The sequence below is a fragment of the Rhinolophus hipposideros genome (genome assembly GCF_964194185.1).
Source record: "Rhinolophus hipposideros genome assembly, chromosome: 23".
Taxonomy (NCBI): Eukaryota; Metazoa; Chordata; class Mammalia; order Chiroptera; family Rhinolophidae; genus Rhinolophus; species Rhinolophus hipposideros.
In genome coordinates this window covers 17,801,816-17,825,960 of record NC_138069.1, presented here as the reverse complement: position 1 = coordinate 17,825,960, position 24,145 = coordinate 17,801,816, and the positions used below count along the sequence as shown (strand labels likewise).

At 43.5% G+C, this 24,145-nt stretch overlaps 1 protein-coding gene across 3 annotated transcripts in view; it reads right to left on the bottom strand.

Moving 5' to 3' along the window:
• Positions 1-24,145, bottom strand: part of ARHGAP26 (Rho GTPase activating protein 26) — a 446,018-nt gene that overhangs the window by 191,187 nt on the left and 230,686 nt on the right. For all 3 annotated transcript variants that reach the window (XM_081036347.1, XM_081036348.1, XM_081036346.1), the window contains exon 12: positions 8,873-8,909. In XM_081036347.1, the coding sequence (XP_080892473.1) occupies positions 8,873-8,909 (37 nt within the window). The remainder of the gene's footprint in view (positions 1-8,872; positions 8,910-24,145) is intronic.

The window sequence follows — 24,145 nt, the reverse complement described above, 5'->3', positions numbered from 1 at the left end:
CTGGTTACCAGTGGCTGCCTTCTCCTGCCCCTCAACTATGTGTGTTCAAACAGCAAAAGGCCGAAGGTGACTAGGAGCAAAAGGAAAAAAAAATTCCTCTTTTCTGTCCTCCGCTGTTTTCATGAGGCTGCTGCACTTTTAGTAATGGCTGCAGGCTTTAGAACCTTCAAGAAAAAACAACAACAGTGATCCACGCCATCCCGTCGGGCCTTCCCCTGCAATCTTCCAGACTACATCTCTTTTTCTCTTGCACAGATGGAGGGAAGCGGAGGCACCCTGACAAAGGGACTGTGCCCATCAGACGCAGGGCAGCGCACAGGCAGAGCAGAGGTAATCACACCCTCGCCGTCTCCTCCGGGGCACTCAGTCCCGTCCTCATGAAACGAGAAAAGTCTTGAATAAACAGTGTCGGAGAGCTGGATCTGAATGATGGCCTCCAGAACGATGAGTAACAGAACAACATAGAGTGGCTCTGGTTGTGCTGCCAAATGCCTGCAGGAGAGGGTAGTGGGCCAGGAGACGGTTCTGCACCTGGGAAGCCTGAAAGGCACGGAAACACATGACCTGGCTCTCCCAACGTCATGTGCCACGGACGGCTCTGATGTGGAGGCTTACTAAGAAGGAACATGGAATGGCCCCCAACCGCAAAGAGCTGGGTGGGTTAGTTGTTGGAAGTTGATGATGAAACCCCTTCCAGCCTCAATGAGTTGGCCACATAATGGCAGGATGGCAGAACAGACCAGAGATTTCACGTATAGCAAGAAGGGGGGTGGGGAGAAGAGCTTGGCATTAGGCAGACTCTGGTTTGAACATCAGCTCCACAAGGTCTCGACTGGGCTCCCTGAACCTCTTTAAGCCTGTTTGCTCAATTGTAAACTCAGCCGCAAATGGCATTTCTGTCAAAGTCAACGATTCACATACCACGTTCCTTGCTCCCTGCCATAACTTCCTGCCATGTTAGACTAATTTGTTAAAACATATCCTTTTATTAAGCTAAGGGTTAACATCCTATATATATAGTCCATAGGCCAAACTCATCACGGCGTCTTTTGCAACTAAAGTTTTATTAGTCAACGCCCACACCCATCCGTTGCTGTGTTGTCTATGGCGGCTTTCACACTACAACAGTACAGTTCAATAGCACCACAAAACTGAAACTATTTACTATCTGCCCTTGATTTAAAAAGCCAGCCCCTGTGCTAAGAAACAACAATGAGAAAACCAGGAGGATTCCATGGCGTCATGCCCCGCTCCACCCAATGTAAATGTTAATCGACAGTGTTTGTCTGGTACGTGTAAAATGATCTCAGGTCCCACCAGTAGTGTGTCCACCCCACTCTGAGAAATGCACTCATGAGGATTAAATGAACCAACACTCACAAAGCACCGAGCCTGCAAACAGCAGGAGTATTGGCTGCGGCCCTTCGTTCTCCTCCTTGCTCCTCTCAGGAGTTCTGCCAATCCAGTGGGCCTTCCCTTCTCACATGAGAGTAACTGGCATAACCTGATGAGGAGAAAGCAGGCACTTCCTAGCTAATATGCCAGACACTGCGAACACGAAGCCTCACAGCAACTTTTTGAGGTAGGTGTTGTTCTTTATCCCCATTTTACAGAAAAGAAAATGGAAGCATAGAGAGGTCCAGCTCCCATTCTCGGTTCCACAGCCAATGTGTCAGCACCCCTCAGAGTACCTCCAGAGGGTACTCTGGAGCCAGTACCCTCCAGAGAACAGGCTCTCTCCAATCCACACGGCAGGACCGACCATAAGAAAGTATCTGCGATACGTACGAAGACTGAGGTACAAGGACACTCAGGCTGATGTTACTCATAGTAGCAAAAATCTGGAAAGGACACTGAAATCCAACGATAGGAAATGGTTCACTGGATTAGGATATAATCCTGTGACAGAATATTACACAACCATCACAAATGGTATTTATAAACAATTTTCATGATGTGGGAAAATGCTTGCAAGTTTTTTAAAGTAGAATGTAAACAAGCATATTCAGTATAATACCAATTAAGTCAAAACACATACTGACATTGACAAATACATACACTACATCATGAAAAAAAGGCAAGAAGGAAATATCTCTGGGGGTGGTAGTACAAATGATTTTCATTGAATTTTTGAAAATCACTGCTATAGTTCCTTCATATTCTACAATGAGTTCATGGTATTTTCATAGTAAGTGAAAATACATGTTTTTCAACCTGCTTAGGAGTGAGATTCAATGTCTGGACCCTACTGGTGACTAAATCCTAATTCCAACTTTGCATTCTTTCTCCAATCGCTGCTCTTGGCCCCACGTCCCAGTATGAATGACAAGCTGGCAAACTAGTGGATTCTTGAGCATTATACAAATACGAAGGATTCTTGTGAAAGTACTAGATTAAAAACAAACTGGAAGAAATAAAGCGACTAAGACTTGGAAGCTAAGAGGAAGTGCTATATTTCCTTATGGGGGGGCAGGAAGTTCCCATTTTTCAAGTCTTTCTCTCGCCTAGATGGAAGCCCATTCTGAGCTCACTGTCAAACCAGCTGGCTGTGGGCATTCTGTCTGCACACTGGGTACAACTGCAGACGGCATATATACACACACACCCACATACACCGGAAGAGGGTCTCCTGGGGATCTGACCCGCAGAAGCAGACCATACACTCCTCAAAGGCAGGGGCACGTGCTCTGCTTGTGGATGTCCTTACCCTCGGGACTCAGGTCGCCAGGGGCCACAGGCCCTCAAGAACTCCAAGATGAGTAATTGAATGAAGAACTATAGGAAGCCTCGACTACTGTGGTTAAATCTAGTAAAGGTTCAGGTAGAGCAAACAAAAACACATCAAACAAGCGGGAAGCAGAGTAAGCAAACTGCAGTGTTTTCTTGCAAAGCCAGATGGTGGGTGTTAAGCTGGGTCGTGGGGTGCATGAGAAGGCATGGCTGAGCAACTCGGGCATACGCCTGTGACGATAAACTGATGAGCCTGTGCAATCCGAGTTAATACTCACATTAAAGGAAGTGGCACTGGGAAATACAGATTAGGGGACTGAGCCCTCTCTGTCTCGATCTGTCAGCCGTCGGTCTTCAACCAGCTGGAGAAGCCATGGGAGAGCAGCATCTCTATAAACAAGCTAATCGTTTTAGAGCTAATAGGCAGTGACATTTATTATTCAAAACTTCAAACTTGGAAAAGACCCGCGCACGCTAGAAAGGCCTGCCTTTCCCTTAGTCTTGTACTGCACTGGTGGGTCAGCTACCTCGCTGACAAGTTCTTAGCTTTCTAACGTTCCCGCAGGTGGGGCTACAGAACAACAGCAGTCTATGCTGAGAACAAGCCACTTCCTGGCTTTTCCTCCTGCTCAGAGCCTTTGGGGAGTAAATCTCACAACTGCAACCAAAGGTGGGCAAGCAACTGGACATGTAGACTCAGGAGAAGCGCATGAGAATGGCAAAGGGGGGATGGGAGGAGGGCGTCCTGCCCAAGGCAGAGTCCTGTTCTTTGGAATAATAAAGTCAGCAAATCAGCGACAGGTATCAGCAGTCTAGGTTATGGACAGGTAAGGTCACTCCCGCAGTAAGAAGCCTAGGGAGCAACAAACCATACATCCTTCCTCTTACTATCCTTCCTCCCATCTTTTCCCTTCCTTCTCTACCAGGTAAGAATTTGACCAAGGAGAGAAAACTAGGTGTCCCTGATGCATATTCCTGACATACCAGGAACAAATCCAGGGAAGGACCCTTGATGGCAGCAGGATCCGTACGGGGTGAGAGGCCCAGGGGAACGGCAAAAATAGCAGATTGGTTTTTGAATACAGTGTTTAAGGATTAACTTAAGCAACCATACACAAAACCTCTAGGCAGAAAATGAAAACTAATAAAGGACACAGGAGGTCTGAATAAATGGAAGGACATTCAGAGTTCTTAGAGGACATAAGTTAATATTATAAAAGTGTCGATTTTCTACAAAGTGATTCATATCATTCAGTGCAACCCCAAATGAAAATTTTAAGGCTTTGAGGCACTTATCAAACATATGATAGAATTTATATAGAAGGATAAAGGTCCACAAGCAGCTGAGTCAACCCTCAAAAAGGAGAGTAAAGAGAGGAGACTTAAACTAACAGATATTAAGACTTGCCTCAAAGTCATTATATTAAAACCAGAGAAGTCTGAGCACAAGAACAAACAGACCAAAGAAATAAAGAGCTGAGAGACAGAGCGCAGATACGCAAACCTAATGTACAATAAAGCTGACACCACAAGTGAAAGAGGGAAAGAATGGATAGTTTAGTAGACATTAGTAGGAAAGCTGACACTTCATGTGGATAAAAACAAAACTGGATCTTCATGAAGCACCATCTACAATGGCAGGTGTCAGTCAGACAGAATCATGAAGCCAATAAAAGAAAATGTAGGTGCACATCTTTGTGACATGGGTCAGAAAGGCTTTCTTTAAAACATAACTTGAAAATCATAAACCAGAAGGCAAAAAAAACAAAGATGAATTTGAATATATAAAAAGTAAGGGTTTATACTCAAGGAAGGGTATCACACATAATAGAAATAAACAGATGGCAAGATGGAAAGACATATTTTAAAAATCTACAACTAAGAAGGGATATCTAGAATAGAGAAGGAACTTTACAAATCAACAAGAAAAGATGGCAACTGCAAGACAAAAATGGGCAAAGGATATGAATTGGCAAAATTAAATAAATAAATAAAACCAGAGGAGGAAATCCAGTAAAAAGGTATACAAAGAGATGCTCAAACTCATTATCAGAGAAAGGCAAATTAAGGCAACACTAAGCTATCATTTTATAAGACTGACAAAAAATTAGAAAGCTGAATAAAGGCCAAAGCTGGCAGGAAAGGAGAAAGCCTCATGCCGGGCTGGGGACTGTGGCCAGAACACTCTGGAGAAGGACATGAGAGCCCTCCCTCGGACGCAGTACACACAGACCCCTTGACCGACCGGCAAGCATCCTCAAGGGTAGAAGCTAAGGAAATTCTCATGCAGGGGGACGTGGACAGAGACAGTCACTGCACTGTCGTTAGTAGTGATGAGGCATGGGAAACATGAGGAGGGGGAGAGCATCTCTGCTAAAGCAGACATGCCAGTTCTGCCACAAGCAGGCAGCACACCGAGGCCACAGGCTAGAAGCAGACAGAGGAACATGGGTGGCTCCTAACACAATGCCGAGCGAGCAAAGTAAGAAACAGAACAAGACATATAACCATGTATGTAACTTAAAAACACAGGTGGATAAAAGACGCACATTGTGCAAGAACACAGTATAAAAGTACACATTAGAATGGTGGCCTACAGGGGAGGAACAGAATAGGAGTCGAGAAAAGAATGAAAAGGGAATGAAAATGAATGAACGGAGGGGCCTCTGACGATAACGTGCCATCAACAGGGGAAGATTAATTCAATCCCTCTATATCTGAGATACAAATAGAGAACAGAGAAGAGAAGAAGGGAAAAGGCTCTGCAAAGAAATGAGCATGTATTTATCTGCTGCCATCCTCTCCCTGGCAACTGGGCCGTTCGGAAAATACCAGCAGCTGACAGACATTATTTATGGCCCCGTCTTATACCCCACAGGCACTGTATGCCCTGAGAGAAATTTCAAGATGAAAGGAACGCATTCAGAAGTGCCCCAGGGGAATTTCCTTTTGCTACCTGCCCATTCTGGCTCTGCGACAAAATGTTGGCATTCAAATTCCAACCCCCAAATATTTTCCAGGAAGAGAATGCTAGACATTTGGAATTTGGATGTTAAAGGTGAAAAGAGCAATGCCCCACTTATAAATTCGTATCAGATTGACTTCTTAACTTTAAGAGTTTGGATTGTGGTATAAACAGAGAATTGCAGAACAATTCAGACCCTGGCCAAGAGTGCCACCTGTGGCACATGAGCCCTATGGGTGGGTGTGGGGTGAAACTGCAAATTACTGTGACCAAGAGACACTAAAAATACAACCACTTCGGAGGGGAGTGACAGCTATGGCACCATATGATACGAAAAAGGGGTTCCAATGCCATAGGAAGTGAGGGAGCACCAATCCAGACCATCGCTCTAGGTTTGCCAACTTGGAAATCAGTGATCAGACATCTTAAGACCCTAGAAAACTAAGTTCTACCTAAACTACTCCTGGAAAAGTGGCCCACGTGTTTTAAGCCATCTTTTTCTCTCCTGCTCGCTATGTGAAAGGGTAAGCAACTGGAGAAGCATTACAGGCTCAAGGCAGCCAACTCCGTGCTCTGTGAATAACGGGATGCCAAAAGCAAAATGTTGCAAGTGGCCCTGTTTTCCAAAATGGAACTTTTTGTATTGCTTTTTTCCTAAGGAGGTAGAATATCCTTGTGGTTAACAGTCGAGCCTTTAGAATTAGAACTCAGATTATGTCCCTTGAGCTTACTCACTTCAATTTCCTAGTCTACAAAGTAGGTCAAAAGCACTTATCTCACAGAGTGTTGCAAGCATTAAATGAACTAATGTGCACAAAACATCCTGAAACACAGTAAGTGGTCAATAAATGCTATCTATTTAATAGCTATCATTGTAAAACATGTGTTCACTGTATAGGCAATGCAAAGTATAGAGAGCTACTTAAAGTAGGTCAGTCCCTCCCAATAATCCACCCTCCACCCTGATAAAGATTTTGATGAAAAATGTTTTTTCAGACTTTTTTCTATCACTATATTTAGATAAATCAAATAATTTATTTTATTAAATGTATTGTTCTATAACCTAGTTTATAAAAAAAATCAATGAACAATATACCGTGTGCACCATTTCTACAAATATACCCAGATCTCTCTTGTGCTTTTTAAAGGCTACATAGTACTCTACAACATTTTAAATCAATTTCCTATTGGACATTTAGATCGTCTCCAATTGTTGGCTATTATTATTACCCATGCTCCAGTGAACTTTGTTCCACAAACATCATTGCACTCTAGTCTATTTCTTTAGGACAAATTGTTGGACCCTAGGATATTTCCTTTTTAAAGGCTTCCAATGCATACTGCCAAAAGGCCTTGCAGAATGGTAGAACTAGCTGTCATGCCCACCAATAGAATTCGGGTCATCTTTCACATCTATTGGCACTCATCTCAAGCAGAGAGAAGCAGGTTCATCAGATCAGTTACAAGGAAACGTCAGGTTGGGAGTCTCTATTCATATGTCTCTCACCCTCCATAGTTCTTGGGTCCTTAGAAGTAAAGTGTCTCAGGTTGGGGCATAGTATGGGCATCTGGTACTTATGCCTGCTTGACATCTAGCCTCTCTTGTCCTGGTGGGTTCCCTGGTTTCCCTCTGGCAAACTACTCTGTTCCCATTTTATACAGTACCCTTGAAACTGTCGATCAAGGTGAGTACTCCAGCTCCACTGAGTGAGCTCAAGGTAGACTAACTGGATGCTATCTGTCCTCAGAATCTAAATTGTCAGAAGAGTGAGGCAAGGACTAAAAACAGTTTAGTTTTACCATCCTGCAAATATCATCCAGAAGACCCTTTCTCATTGGTTCCTGGGTCTCTAGAGTTGGTATACTGTTAAGCCTGGTTCTTCAGCGCACCCCACCTTAAGTGCGTTACTCTACAGCCTTCCATAGTCCTTCATAATTGTTACTATTGTTTTTGCTATTGTTATTTTAGCCCAAGTTAGCCAGAGTTGATTTCAGATATTCTAAAACAATCCCAACTGATGGGAGGGTGGGGGAGACGATTTCTTTCCTTCCTTGAATATTTGCTTGAAAAAATTTCCCTTAATCAATTCTTGAGGGGGAAAAAAACGAAAGAAACATTTTTTCCCCTCTCTGAAAGGCCTCTTAACCTACAAAAAGCAACCATTCCAAATTACTTAATAGCTCATATAAAATTCCTGGTAAAATTTTTATTTTGGAAAGAGTGAAAGAGGGAAAATCTTGGTCTTATAATGGATTTCACACACACACACACACACACATATAGCTCATCTTTCATCTTTCGTCTTTTTATCCACATGGAAAGGCACAAATATTTTACTGATTTGTCTGACATGACTGGAATTCATGGTAGGGCTATCCTTGAATTTTTTCTAAGTAGACTTTACAAAGCAAATCTGAGGCAAGGGGACAGGATTTCCTTTGTATTCTTGTAGCAACCTGGAAGGAATCTGTTTTTCTCCCATGCACCAAGGAGATAATCAGCCCAAACACTATAGCTGTAGCAGTTTTATTTTAATCCCCTCATAGCCACAAGGTTGTAGGTGCCTTTGGAAATCATGATTAACCAGAAGCTCAGAGCCAGCAGCAGGGGAAATGTCCTATATATTCTACAGAGGCCGCCAAGGGTCACTCCCATCAAAGAAGAATATTATTACAGACCTCACCATCTCCACTCCTTCCTCTCTAAAGAAGCCAGAGAGAACACCGAGTTACTAAATGATCACTAAGCTAGTTCTTGCCTCTCCAGTCCTTGGAGCAAGACTGTTCCAGGAGGCAAAGTCAATTCTGGCTTTCTCACAGTGCAGGGCTCTTGAGGAGCTGGATATTATTGGATTAAGCGACTTTTATGTGATGATTGAAGCTACATTCTTAAGATGACCTAGGATTAACTGAGATAATGTACATGAAAATGTTTTGTAAAGTGTGAAGGGTTATATAATGCAAAGTGTCATTACAGCCTTGCCAGTCAGGCTCACTGAGTGTCCTGGAGTCACTGACATGGTAAGTCAGGTTGGAAGTGTCTCAGGTTGCACTGGGGGAAATGGGGCAGACCCAACAAGCCCACAGCACCTCCTGGTGGCTCTTCCCCAGAGTAGCAACGTCTCAAAGCCCAATCCCAACCCCAACTGTAGAAAATGATCCAAGCACCATACTTACTCCCTTCGCTCTGGCTGTCTTTGTTTGAGTTGTAGACCTGGAAAATAGAAATGAACATTTACTTGTGTGCATTTTATACCATGCTACATGTTCACTGAAGAAAACCATTACCTTCTCTCTTTCCCTAGTTTGTGCTATAAGATGGAAGACCATTTTTAGCCCCCAAATGTGAATCCCTTCTATAATTATCTACTTCCCAGGTTAACTTCAGCTATTCTTAAGTGTGTGTACATTAGAATCATCTGTGGAACTTTACTGTAAAAAAATCATATTCCTTCTTTTAATAAAAACAAACTATATGGTGCATAAAGCTAAAAGGAAAAAAAATTTAAATTAGTTATAACTCATTAAGCATTAACTGTGCACCAGGCAATGTGCTAAGCAATTCACATGAATTATCTCGAATTATCTGCACAATTCTATCGGGTACAAACTGTTATTACCACTGTTTTACAAATGAGAATTTTTGATTTGGAGACGTTAACTAGGGTCTCACAGCTAGTAAGTGGCAAATTCAGGACAAAAATTCATTACAAAATGTTAACACTGGGAAATGGGACCAAGCATTCTTTACCTTACACACTTTTGTGAATTTGAATTTTATAAGAAGAATGTATTACTGTTACCACAGAAACCCCTTAAATAACTTACAGAAACCATAAAAGGGAAAATGCCCCCATCCATAAAAAGGAAAAGTGTCCTATACAAAAGAGACAATGACTTACTGTAAGAGTTGGAAAGGTTTTCCTGTAAAGGGCCAGACAGCAAATATTTTAGGCTTTACAGGCCAGGAGGCAAAATCAATATTATGTAGGTATTTGTGTAACAAGAAAGAAAACAAATTCCCACCACTTTTTTGTTGATCACATTCAAAACACAATAATTTTTCAAACTACAAGTATAACATTCCTAGCAGGTGAAAATCCCTTTTAGGGTTTCATGGCTCTCTTTTCAGTGATGTTTGGCTAAGTGATTCAACCAAGAGGGGCCATCAGAATCCCGTGGAATATCTTTTTTTTTTTTTAACGTTATGATGACCAACTTCACCCTATGTCATTTCATACTTACAGAATCATAATTACCAAAGAATGATTTGAGCACCATGATCTTTTTCTAAAGCAGAGGTTTTCTTTCATTCAATAATGTCAGCATATTGGGGATTGGCAAAGTATGGCTGACAGGCCAAATCCAGCTCACGGCCAGCTTTTGCACATCCTATGAGCTAAACCTGGTCACTGCAGAGGAACATTTGCAATTGACCTGATGACAGGAAATACGAACTTTGAACCCTAATTAAGCTACATGTTACCCTCCCTCTAAAAAAAAAATATTCGATTTCCTCTGATTAGTAGACCTGTATTTCAAACACTTGCAGTCCTTGTAAAAGATATTCTTTCTGTAACTGAGGGAACGCGGTTGCCCGTTCTCCCTCAGCAGCAGCCCCCCCATGGATACAAATGAAGAATTTGGACTAGATCGTGCTTTTCAAATCGAACCCCACGGGACCACAGTCAGGACTGCAGAAGAGGCAGGGAGATAAGCTAAGGTTCCAGGTATCCAAATGCCCTCCCCCCTTCCCTTCATTTACGTGACTATCAAATAAGGTGATACTGGCTTTGAAAAGTATGAAGACGTCTTAAATGGGTACTTCTAAAGTTACGTGTAATTCATGAATTTGTTTGAACCTTTGTGCATTTAAAGGTACTTATTGTGTGCCTACAATGGCCAGGCAGTGTTCTAGGTGCTGGGGCTACGGACGAACCCCACAGCTATCACCTCTGCCCTCTTGGAACCTGCCAACCAGGGGGAAAAGAACAGAAATAAACAGATACACAAATACGATGTTCAAGTATTGACAAGGACAGTGGAGAAAATAAAAGAGGCTCCTGTGGACCTGAGGTGGGACAAAGCTTCTCTGAAGAGGTAACAGTTGCCTGAGACCTGAATGATGAGAGAGCACCTCCCTGGGAAGATCTGGGGCCAATGCCAACAGCGAGCACAGGTCTTTGAGATGGAAAAGGCCTGGCCTTTTGGAAGGAGGAAAGCCAGTGTGGTAGGAGATGGGGATGGGGCCAGGGGACAGTGATGTCATCCTGTAGGGCCGGTGCCCTGTGAGGGAAATGGGCAGCCTCGGCAGAGAGAGAACCAGTGATCCATGGCGAACGGCTTTCACCGACCTTGGAGAGTTGGGTGAGGGAAGTGCAGGGAAAGAGACCATATGAGTATGTTGGCAAGTACTTTTATCAGATACCCCTGACCACTTTGGTCCTCCCATCAAATTTTAAACCCTATCCCAGAGAATCTTGCTTCTATCTAGAAATGACAAAATTCAGAAAGAATAGCAAATTGCAGGGCTTCCAGCCCTCCTTAATTAGGAGGTGAATTTGCACCCAATTACTTCCCTTCCAGGTTTCCTGGATCTCAGGGGGCCCCTGCCTAGAACACCCACGCGTTCCCCAAACTGGAGAGGTGTGATCAATGAGCCAACGATGACAGAAACATGTGCCGCCCGACCCTCTGAGGCCAGGCCATTAATCTCTGTCTGGTTGGGTAAATGAGCCAAAGAGAATGAGTTTTGAAGTGAAGCTAATAAACCATGCCTGCCAGGAATGCATGACTACAGGGCCCAACCAGGAAGGCCCAGAGTTGGGGAGCAGCCTCACGGTAATAAAGGCCAGATGGTGGCACAGTAAGACAGTGGCACCTACGTCTAACCGTGAGGAAGGTGAGCAGGGTAAGGAAAGCCTTCATATGCTTCCTCTGGACTACGACAACTAACAGCACTAAGAGGGAATGGCTTCAGTTACTGAGCACTTACCAGCTACCACACATGACGTCATCTCATCCTTAAAACCACCTCATGGCTTAGGTGCTAGTGTTAGTTCCATTCTACGGATGTGGAATGGAGGCCCAGAGAGACTACACAGTTTGTCCACGGACACGGAACGGGTGGGTGGCACACTATGTGTCTTGCCTATACAGGGACGTTCCAACCTCTTGTACATTTCCAAGCAGTGGCAAATGCACAGAGCTACCAAGCCACCCCAGTAGCCGGTGGTTCATAAATACCTTCCACACTGGCAGAGGCACTGGGCATGCAACTCACCCTTGAGAAACGGTCAGTCTATTCTGGGGAAATCTTCTATAGAAATCACAGTGGCCCTCCAGTGTTAGATGCAAGTTCAGAGGCAAGGGCAATTTCTTGAAACAAAAGGTCTCTTGCCGTGGCTTCTATTTTAGGATTAGCAGAGTTATCTCAGATTTAGACGCTTTAAAGTAAGCACCTCTAGAGGCTTTGTTTTGACAGGATAGAACCCAACTCTCCAGGATCAATTCAAGGGGACATAAGTCACTAAACAGTTCCTAAATTATGGTGACTAGGAAAACTGAATCAGTCAATACATCTTCTCAACAACTAAAGCTAAAGTCTATCTGTCCTGCTTCGCCAGAGTACTGTAAGGCCTGGCCACACTCAAGCTTCTCAGTCTTCCGGCTTTATAAACTTGGACATAGGTATGCTCTCGCTTCTGCTGAACACTGTACATGAAGATCTGTTAACTATCCGTGCCAATGAATGTTTTCAAGTGAATCCCTCAGAGAACAGAAATGACCTGCGTTGATCTTATCAGGGTCCTTCCGAGAATCATGATGGAGTCGTTACAACAGCAATAATACATGAATGAAAATGATGCTGACAAAAGCCAGGTTATGCATCAGACACCAGGCCAAATACTCTATATGCACAATCTTGTTTAGTCCTCACATGAACCTAATTATTCCCATCAAACAGATGAGCAAATGGAGGTATTAGAGAGGTTAGGTCACTTGCCCAAGGTCAGGTAGCTGAAAGTGGGCAGAATCCAGACAAGAACTGCTACAGGCTGTCTCTAGAGCCCAAGCTCTTCCCCAGTAACCACATGATAAGTAAGACATTGTGATGATGAGGATGATGATGGTGGTGGTGGTGGTGAGATAAAGGTGATCAGATGTCCTGGGCAGTTAGGGAAGGTGAGTTGCTGGAGGAAATAACCTGTCACCAGTCAGAGAGAAAATGAGAGTGGGAAGGGCCTTCTGATTCCAGCCTGAAGCATTCACCATTAACCTATGCAACAAGCTGGCATCTACACAGAAGTGACACTTCATATTCTCTCTGAACCACAGGGCTTGATCCTGAAGATAAACACCAGGCAGGAAAGTGGGTCTTTGACACAAATCACAGGCACCACAATTTTATGAGTCCTCACCCAGAAGCTACAATGGGAGTGAAATTTAATAAATCAAAGGAGGGTGAGGAAAGCCTTCATATGGTTCCTCTGCACTAAAATGTGATTTTGCAATAAATTCTGTTCATTGCTGAGCCAATTCAATTTATATGTCCCCAGAGAATTCAGAGAGACTACAGAATCACTTGGATTCCCAGAATTTTTCTACGGATAACCTTTCTTACCATTTTCCAGGCCTTCCTAAGAAAGCAGAGAGGAACTTCTTTTAACTTGTAAATTACAGGCACAAATAAAGCAATAATTAGATGAAACAATCTCACTTTTCTCTCTGACACACAGCTGCATTAGTACTTGGCCACACCAAACTTTCTATCAAAGCCTGCACAAAATGAAAGTGCTGGAGAAATAGATTCATAAGCAAATTTATTTAAAACTAGTGTTCCTCTCTAAACTGCACTTGAACTCATACCAAAGCTCCATTTCCCTGAGGTCTCTTCCAAGTAGCCTGAGATATCTAAACCCCATCACACCTGGTTGTTCCCATGATATGCCAATGTGGAGACACACAAAACAGAACTACGTGCCAATAACTTAAATACTGCACAAGCCGGTTCTACACCATCAGATATCATCTGTCCCTTCTCTCCGTATGACATAATGGATCCACCACCACTAGGACTTGCTCTTTTGAATTGTTTCTCTGGCAGTGGTGACAGATTTGCAGTAATCTGCTGCTTAGGTTCAAAGTCCAGCTCTACCAATTATCGGCTATACATTCCAGTCACTTAGCATCGCTAAACCTCAGTTTTGCCACCTGAAAATAGGGATACTAATATTCCCTACCTCTCAAAATTGTGAAAATGAAATGATAATAGATATAAAACATTTAACACTGAGCACAGAATACAAATTCTAAGGCTCAGAGTATTCTATAAAGAGTAACTTTCATCACTTCACCGTCACGGGTCATTGTCAAGCTCTATCCTCTCTTCACACTTATCCCCTATAGGACAAATTGCTAAGCATGGGAATGTAGGTTGAGGGGTTAAGTGACAGTGGTCTCATTAGCACTGTAATTTAACCAATTGAAACTAATTAAGGGACTACAGGAAGGAGGCAATCTAAAGTCAACTTTTAGAGCAATGGATTCTCAATTTTCATTTTGTTTTTTAACAGAAATCAAATACAAAAGTAACCACCCACCACCAACTACTTTTTCACCACCGATCACGTGCCAGGCACCATGCTAACCATTTCCATGAGTTATTTTATTTCATCCACAAGCCTACGGGGTATTATCACTGCTTGTACCTCATGGCATCATGCTGGTGAAATAACTTTCCAAAGGTTACAAAAGCTAGCAAGTGGCAAAGCCCTCTTGACTAGCATCTGTACTTAACCACAACTTCATACAATTTCCCTGCCCAGTCCCACTCTCCAAGAGAAAAAGAGATTGGCCAGTAACCAAGAACTCAAAAGAAACTAAGAAATTAAAAGGACAACAATGCAGCCATCATATAAGAACAAAATTTCCACCCAATTTAAATATAACGATAATTCCACAAACTTCCAATTAATAAAGTATCACTGTACTTGAAAACCACAACCAGCCTGAGAGACTTTAGGATGCCTAAAAAACATCCTTCCGAAAACTATGAGCACATACAGAGCAAGCTTACCAGCATTGTCAAGGATTGTATGGCAGACCGATTTCTTAATGGAGTACCACACTCGAATACTCAGCAAGCTAGTAACAGGCTGAACTGAGGAACTTTTAGTCACACCCCTGTTCCTAAAGTTACTAGTAAGACACTCTTGGTCTGTGGAATGCCACTTAATAATGGACATGAATTTTTGGGGTCATGGGTACCCTATCTTCTCGCGGTGGGCCACTGGCCACACTTGAAAAAGCTTTCGAGAAGCAACTTTTGAATCTTAAGCATGTGGGGATAAAACCAGTTTGAACAGCACGGCCTAAGTAAAGATTTGTCTCAACTTGAGGGGCCTGAGCTTGGGAGCTAGGTACTGGTTCCTCCTCCTCCCGAGAGAGACGTGCCTCTCATCCCCACGGCCCGAGTGACAAAACAAGCTCGAGAGAAGGGAAATGAATTGGCTGCTGCTGCTTTTCTATTTCTTGCCTCCAACACTCCCTTTGGCTGGCCCTTCCTCCTGTTACTGGTACTGCACTTGCTGTTTTAGGGAGGGGCTCTCGAAAGTGAAGCCAATAAAAATGTGCCTGATGGCTCTTCCCGATGGCCTACTCTTGAACAGGTGGGAAGGCCTTGCTCTTGTTCTGCAGGATTACCCGTAACACGGGCTCAGTAACTGGCACACAGCAGGCCATACAGTAAGTGCTGACTAGATGGACAGTTTCTGAGTGGAGGAATAAAAGAGAGACTGAAATTCAAAACAGGAAATCGTCTTGTTGGAGTTGATGTGAACAATGCATTGACCATGAAGCAGAGAGGAACGGTGAGCCAGGCCTATCACCTCCAGGTGACTGCACCTCATTCTCCCAAGCATCTGGCAAATTCTCTTGGAATCTTCACCTTAGAGAGGAATGGCACTAATTCAGGCCTTATTATGAGACAATATGAAGCCCAGGTATCTCATCTGGTTTAACTCAAGGCTATGAAAATCCCTCACATGGCCATTTATTTTCTATGCTGAACGGCAGCTCTATACCCAACAGGTGACAACAAAAGCTGCTAATAGTTTCATTGTCTAGTGTCACCAGGGAGTCTGAAATGAGAGGTAAGGAAGGGGTTCCTGGACCTCACAGGACCGAGTCTCCTCTCTCCTGTGCAACAGCAACACCAGGACTCAGAGAGTCTCTTGGGAAAGGGCCCAGCAAAAAGGAACCGAATGGCTGGGCTCCAAAAGCCAACTGGATGAGTGTCCTGGATGGCCCCTGAAGCCATCCTGCATACCCACACCTGCATGCCAGGAAATAAAAACGGCTGCTTGCTGTTCAATATGATTATGACAAGGAGGAGAGACAGAAAAATCAACCTTCTTTTCCATGAGTTCAGGCAGGACAGAAAAGGCTTACCTCTTGTACAAGGCCACAGTAACATTGGGGTACACCATGCTCTAGACGCCTGTCACTACTCCCTGCTCAGCATACGAGTCCCTCTTTTTCTAGGGATACCACCCTCATTTTCCTTGGGGGGGTCACCTGCCCACCAAGTAAGTCAATGCTGGTGTTCTGGGGATTTCTTTTGGGGGGGCTAGGGGGCTGATTCCAACTCCATCTTCAGGTTTGCCCATGTGGTCTACATACTGCACCACCGGACTAAGCATGTGATTTGGCCCAGGGCAAACACAATCAACAATACTTGTTTTTAATACTTTTTATTACAATGGTTTGAAATGAGATCTTGTGTGTTGCTGGGAGAATAGGACATGTATCTGGAACTTTTGTGGCCCCCTTCTGCCACCATATAGGCAAGCCTGAGTAAGACAGGTCAAATGGAAGCGGAGCCGTGATCTGAGACTGGATTGCAATGGCATGTCTGGGCCCTTTCATCTAAATGCATCTGAGGTTCCTCCCTGCTCTTTCCATGACTGAACCAATAACATCCTTTTTTTTTTTTTAAGTCGTGTTTCTGTTGCTTACAACCAAGAGTCATAGCAAATACAAAAAAGCTCATGAGAGAAAAGCCTAGTTAAGCTTTATGGGGAACTCTAGAATGAAGAATAAAGAAAAATATGAAACAAGGTACAACAGGAAAGAAAACAGTATACTCATATCATCCTTAGTTCTCCCTTCCTTCTGCCTCACATGTCCTGTCAGCTCCAAAATTGATCAACTGTGTCATTTTATGCCTTGAATCTATTCCTGATCCCCATTTCTCTTCCTGAGGGAGGTCAGGTTTTGTCTTCTTTTCTGGACCTTGCCATCGGCCTTCTCCCTGATCTTGCTGGCTTTGTTGTCTCTCTGTTCCAATCTGTCATACACATTGCTCCTGCAAGATGTATTTCCCAAAGCCACAGCTCTGGCTAGAGAAGAGAAAAGCCTTCCAGACATCACAATGCCAGTCTTCAAATGCTCACAGGGCTGTCATGTGGAAGAAAGAGAAGACTGACTATTCTGAACGGAGATAAAAGTAGAGTCCAAGGAAGGTAGAGTTCAGCTAGATAGATATAAATAACTACAGTTAGGAGCCCCTCGTGGTCCACTAAAGCAGGGAGGATGGCTGAGTGTCATTCAGACACACAGGACGAAGCTCCATTTCGTCTAGAAGGCAGCCCTGAGCATTGCTGGGCTAACAAATTCAACTTCAGTTGGGGTTTAATTGTTGTTAGCCTGTCCTTTCGCCTGTACAAGCAGATTCCAGAACAGGGGAAAATGGATTGGGGTGAAGGAGGTTGGTGAACAGAGCGTGCTGTGGGCTGTGGAGCCCTGGCATCAGGCCTGCTTCTACCCCTTCTTAGCTTTGTGCCTTCAGATGGCTACTTAACATTTCCGAGTCTGTTTTCTCATTGCAAAGTAGAGTTGAATAACAATAGTTTGTGAGGGCACTGGGAGAAGTAGAAATAGTCTACAGTGCCTGAAAGTGCTCAGAAATGTTATTTCCATTCCCCCTACCTGCACAAAGATTTCCTAACTTACTTGATGGCTGCAGAGCACCCTAATATCTTCCTTCTTTGACTGCTCACTGTTCTACCAGTCTCGTCTCTGGAATGCAATACTTCAGAATATAATTCTTCATTTCCCATTATTTCTCATCTCCAAATAAATCCCTGATGACTAGTCCTGTCTCACAATTCTACGGGGCACATAACACAGCGCTGGGTGTATAGTTAGTGCCCAAGAAATCACTCCTGGTTGAGGGGCAGGGAGCTTAAGACAAAAGATACACATTCTTTTGCCTCAGTGTTTCTCAGGGGGTCAGAAGCGCGTCATAAGGACCTTGACGAGTAAATTGTCCTTAGAGTGATGTGTGCACATTTGGAGTATCGCTGGCACTTACTGCACTTCCCTGTGAGAAGTTGCAAAGGGAGCTGATACAATTTCAAGGGAAAAGGTGAAACAGCGCCTCCTGGAGCATGGAGGTGTAGGTTACACCCAGATACCCAGTGAGCAGGTAACACCATGTGTTTTAACTGGGTTTTGGTCCTGTTGAATTCAGCATGAACAAAATGTTTCTGGGGCTGCTAACACTGATTGTTGTGGGTGTCCCCCCTCCCCCAGGACTTTAATTTGTGTTGTATAAACACTGTTGCCATAGTTATAATTCAGGAAACTTTGTTGTTTGACCTCAAGAAAAATTCAACCTCAAATCAGGATAGCACTGACTCTCTAGACCACAATAGACCATCAGATGGTAGGACCTGCCAAATTCCTGCAGCTTCTAGAAGGAACTACTGTATTTTGGGTAACAAGCAAGCAACAAGAAGAGGAAATGCTGCAACATTATGCAATTTCCTTGCATTTCATAGTCAGAAATCCTGAAAACTCCTATAAGCAACTTCCCTAGCTTTCAACCCAAGATCAGAGCCCCAGCCAAGGTAAGCAAACACTGGATGCAAAAGAGGAAAAAGAACTCTAAGTAATGGACAAGTCAGAAAAGTATTTCAGGAAATTTTTAAAGGCAACAGAAAGGACACAAGCTGACTCGTTATCAAATGCATGGCAGTCAAGTAGCTGGCGTGTGAGCTGACATGTATGTAGGATGTGGCCAGCTCACAGTGCAAGCAGCCTGCTGCTGGCTTTTACATTTCCGCTTCAGGCTGATGTAACATTAAAAAGAGGGTGTGAACCCACTAAGCCCATCAGCATGGTGTTTCCATGGGGAAAGGAGGGACCACCCCATCCCCAGATAAAAACTGAAGTCTTAAACAAAATGTCGTTCTGTGTTCCTCCCTCCCGCCCCCTCTCCCTCCTACTCCCGCCCCCACGTTTTTGGAAACAGTGACACAGCTCCATCAGCAGAAAAGAACCTTGCTCTTTTGTGCCCTGGAAACTGCAAATGAGAAATGCCTCGGTTCAGTGTATATGACCCCAAAATAGGACCTCGTGAGGTTCTGCTGCCCAAGCAGGGTCCTGCTCAGGAAGGTGAGTCACTGAACAAAACCTGCCCCTTTCTAATTCCCGCCTTCCTCCAGCGGGCTTAAGGCAAGTGGCATTTACAGGGATCTCATGAATCCCCGCAGTGCCTTTCTGAGAGGTAGGAGGGGAGTTTATCTAACACAAGTGAGATCAGAATACTGCACTTTCAGCTGAGTTTTCTCAGATACAGGTCCTATCCTCCTTTTAGGAATAATCCTGTCGCCAACCCCCGCATATGCAGCAAGGGGTTGGGGGGGAATAGTCACTCTTTGATTTCCTTGCTCTGAGCTGGTGAGGTGGGGATCCCCAGCTCTGCAACATGAAGAACCTCTGTATTTTCCTACAACCTCCAAGGAGCAGAATGGAGCTTGCAACAGGGAAGGGTAGATTCTAGAATTCTTTTTAGTTCTAGAGAGGTATTATTAGGCTGGGCCCTTCTTCATCCTCATACAATATGAAAGGAAGGAGGTTTATTAAAATTCCCCAGGATTTCCCACATAATGATTGGGATAAAAGGTAAGGTTGAGACCATCAGAGCCCTTGGAAAATGGACACTTCTTCTTTGGCTACCCAGCATGCACTCATTCACTCTTCTTTACACAACTGTACCCTGCTTCTCTCCAGGGGTTCACACCTCTCCATCACAGGCCGAGTTCACGCTACCTCTGACTCCAGGGGTAGACAGTATGGCTCAGGTCAAGCCAGCCAGAACAATATATTCACTCCCTACTCCCAGCATTTTACTATAAAAATTTTCAAATACAGAGAAAAGATGAAAAAAGTCCCAATGAACACAAACACCCATCACCTGCCTTCTACAATTGTTGACATATTGCTACATGTGCCTTATCACGTATCGAGCTTCTCTATCATCCACGAATCCATCTTATTTTTTGATAAATTTTCAAATAACTTGCAGATAACAGTACTTCTCATCTAAACACATTAGTATGCATATCATTTACTGAAGTCCAAAATGTGTGATCCATCTTTTAAAGGTTAAATTTACCTACAATGAAACGAACAATTCTTCAGTGTGCCAATCATGAGTTGTGACAATTTCATATATATCCATGTACCTACCCTAAACCCGTCAAGATAGAAACGTTTCCGTCACCACAGTTAGTTCTCTCAGGCGTCTTTCCACCTTAGCCCGACACACACACACACACACACATCACCGTTCTGGTTTGTTTTGCTCCCACCATTAATTTGCCTATTCTATTCTAGAATACCACACAAATGGCATCATCCAGTCTGTACTCCTTTACAGCCACCTTATCTTACTCGGCATAAAATTTCATGTTGTGGCAGGAGTCAATACTTTTGGTTATTTTTGCTGCTGAGACGTGTTTTGTTGTTTGAATACGTTCAGAGTTTATTTATTGATTCTTCCGTCCACAGACACCTGGGCTGTCTCGTTTTGCTATCATAAATAAAGCCACTCCGAATGTTTTGTGTAAGTCTTTTTGAGGACATATGTTTTCATTTCTCTTGTAGAGATATCTAGGAATGGAATTGCGGGATTATAGGGTACGTTTTATTCTTTTTTGCTATTACGTAAGAAACTGCCAAGCTCTTTTCCAAAGTGGATGGGCCATTTTGCCACCAATAATAGTATGAGAGTTCAAGTTACTCCACATGGTGTTGTCAGACTTTTAATTTTAGCCACTCTGATGGGTATGTCTGTGGTGGTATCACATTATGGTTTTAATTTGCATTTCCCTGACGATTAATGACATTGAGTGCTATTTCATGTGCTTTTCGGATATTTTCTTATTTTGCGAGGTGCCTCTTCAAGTCTTTGTCCATCTTTGAATTGAGCTGTTCTTTCCATTACTGAGTTTTGTGAGCTCTCTATACCTTCTGGATACTGTAAGTCCTTTGTCAGATGTATGCTTTGCAATTATTTTCTCCCACATGTGGCTTGCCAACTGACTTTAAAAAAAAACAAAAACAAAAACACAGGACTTTATTGGGGAACAGTGTGTATTTCCAGGACTTTTTATGGGGGAACAGTAGTGTGTTTTTCCCAGGACTCATCAGCTCCATCCAAGGTTGTTGTCCTTTCAGTCTTAGTTGTGGAGGGCGCAGCTCAGCTCCAGGTCCAGTCACTGTTGTTAGTTGCAGGAGGCGCAGCCCACCATCCCTTGCGGGAGTCGAACCAGCAACCTTGTGGTTGAGAGCTCATTGACTTCATTCTAGTTGCGGAGGGCACAGCTCGCTGGCCCATGTGGGAATCGAACCGGCAGCCCTGTTGCCCAGAGTTCGTGCTCTAACCAACTGAGCCACCAGTCTGCCCAACCAATTGACTTTCTTAATTGTGCCTTTTGATGAGCACAAGTTCTTAATTTTAATAAAATCAAATTTTTCATTTTGTTTGTAGAGCTGTTGCTTTCTGTACACTATTCAGAAACCTCTGCTAACCCCAGATTGCAAAGATTTTTGTCTTGTGTTTTGTTCTGGAAACCTTACAGTTTTAGATTCTGTATTTCTGTTTATGACCCATCTTGAATTAATTCCTCTAGTTCCCCGAGTTTATAACCACAATTCACAGGTGCTTGTAAGTCACAGTCCAGACTTGTACTTCACTAGTTTAAAATACAAATTCAGGAAGAAGCAGCACTAACCCACCTGACCCCTCACTCGCTAGAAAGTTGTCATGTGGAATCGATCCACAGAACCTTTGGGGCCCCTCAAGATGTTAACAAAACTGGTGTCTGCTCCCTATCCACTCAGCTGACAGGCCAAGGGGGTAAGAATCTGAGCTTTATAAGGACCTGTAGGTGTCCTCAAGGCTAATTTGCAGGGTACACAGCTAACGACATGGCTACCTATAAGCTGTTACCTGAAATGGCACAGAGGCCTGGCGGCTGACAAATAGGGGCTCCTGACCAGCCATTGTCTTCCTGTGTGACCCTGATCGAGCCTCTCCCTCGCTCTGGATTTTAATTTCCTGACCCATCCAAAGAGGGGCCAACATTTTACTTCGTTTTATTATTTTGGGTTCTTAATAAAATCACCTTAAAAAAAGAAAAAAGAAAAAAGAAAAGAGAGGGGTCTGTAACAGATCTGCTTGAAAATTCCTGACTCCCTCAGCGCCTAATATTTTGAATATCCCACTATCAATAGTAAACTCCTTTTAGGTCCTGACGGGATTCCCCTGTCAAGACTTCATTCATTTTAAGGACTTCACGTTACAATGGGAGGGTAGTACCTTATGTCTTATCAGCAAGCTGCTGAATTGTGATTGGCTGACAACAGTTAAGAATGAGATCCTGTCAATTTGGAGGAACAGGGAGGAAGGACTGGAAAGGGACAAAGGGCTGGAAGGCTGCTGAGACCCGCTCAGCTTACTGAACCCCTAGAAGAAAGGGGCTGTTAGGAAGGTTCTTATCAGCAGCACAGAGTGCCCAACCCAAACGTCCGTTACTCCTCGGGAGACAGCCAGAGCACACTGCACACAGCACCACCGCACTCAGCTAAAACAACAGCCAACAGCCAAAGGAGGGGGGAGCACCAGACCTGCTCGGTGCAGGATGGGAGAGATGAGGACCTGGTGTCTTCTGCCCTGAACATTGGCAGGTACACAAATCCAAAGGCCGCCTCTCGACCCCGTCCTACAGCACTTGATATGGCTGATTACCCTGTGCCCTTTTCAGGGTCACCTCTCCTGAACCCTACCCAGCCCTGCTTCACAGGCAACTCCGCAGGGCCTGCTGCCCTGCACGCATCTTTGTTACCTTGGAAAATATGCATGTGCATGTTATATGAATTATTGATTATATAACAGTCATTATATAATACATTAATATAAACGGATCATAAATATAATCATAAATATGAAATAATTACAAAATATGCACGCATATGTACAGACACACAGTTGATTCTCATTATTCACAGGAGTTATATCCTTTCGGGTCAACTTGAACGCTGAATTAGCAAATCATGAACCACTGCTCCTAGGGGAAACACAGGTTAGATTCCCACAAGCTTTCAGTCACAGCATTGTCAACTAATCAGCACTTAACCTTCTTTCATGTGTGCTTCTGTTCAAACACACCTCACATAACCTCTTCTGTTGATTCATTCACACGAAACTCATGGTTAAGAGCACTGGGGTGACGCCTGAAGGAAGCTCACCTACCCTGCGTTTGCTGCAGAAGGTACAGGACACTAGACAGCACATCAGCACTAGGCTGGGGGCATTTTAAACAGCGAAATGACCAACAAAAAGCAAAACAACAAGAACAAAATGCAAAATATGAGGTACTAAATAGCAAAAAGGACACTTATTTACAGTATGAGGGCTGAAACAAGAAGGCGGGGTGTCACCTCGTTCGACCTCAGCTGGGAATGTGTCCGGCGACTAAAATTTCTCTCTGCTCTGTGCGTACCTGTGAATAATTGCAAAAGCACCACAGGTATTGATTCTGGGGGTTACACTTAAATGTTAGCAAGTAGGTGGATTCACATATATGAAATACATGGATCAACTGTGTATATGTATGTGTATCCACGCACATGCACACACACAAAATATTTTGGGCATATATAAAAGTACAATAAATCATTTAACAGTCACCCAGGGACCCATGATGCATATTTAACATATTAGTGGTTTTCTAATTTATTTCCAACTGAGATCTCTCTCTAAGGAACTGAATATCATAGCCCGATCTCTGCTCCTTTCTTTCCCTACCCCAAAGGTGGCGTGTATCTTTCCTATGCAGTTTTTAAGACTTCTACTGTGTGTGCTCACATCCAGAAGCAACATATTGTTTTTGTTTTTAAAATGTACACATGGCATTGTACCACATAAATATCTGGTTGTGCAACTTGCCTTTTCAAATACTACCATGTTCTTGAAATTTATCCATACAGATAAATGCAGATCAAGTTTGTTCATTGTATCCACTGTAAAGTATTCGATTAAATAAATAAGCCATAGTTTATTTATCCATTTCTGTACAAATGAACATTACATAGATA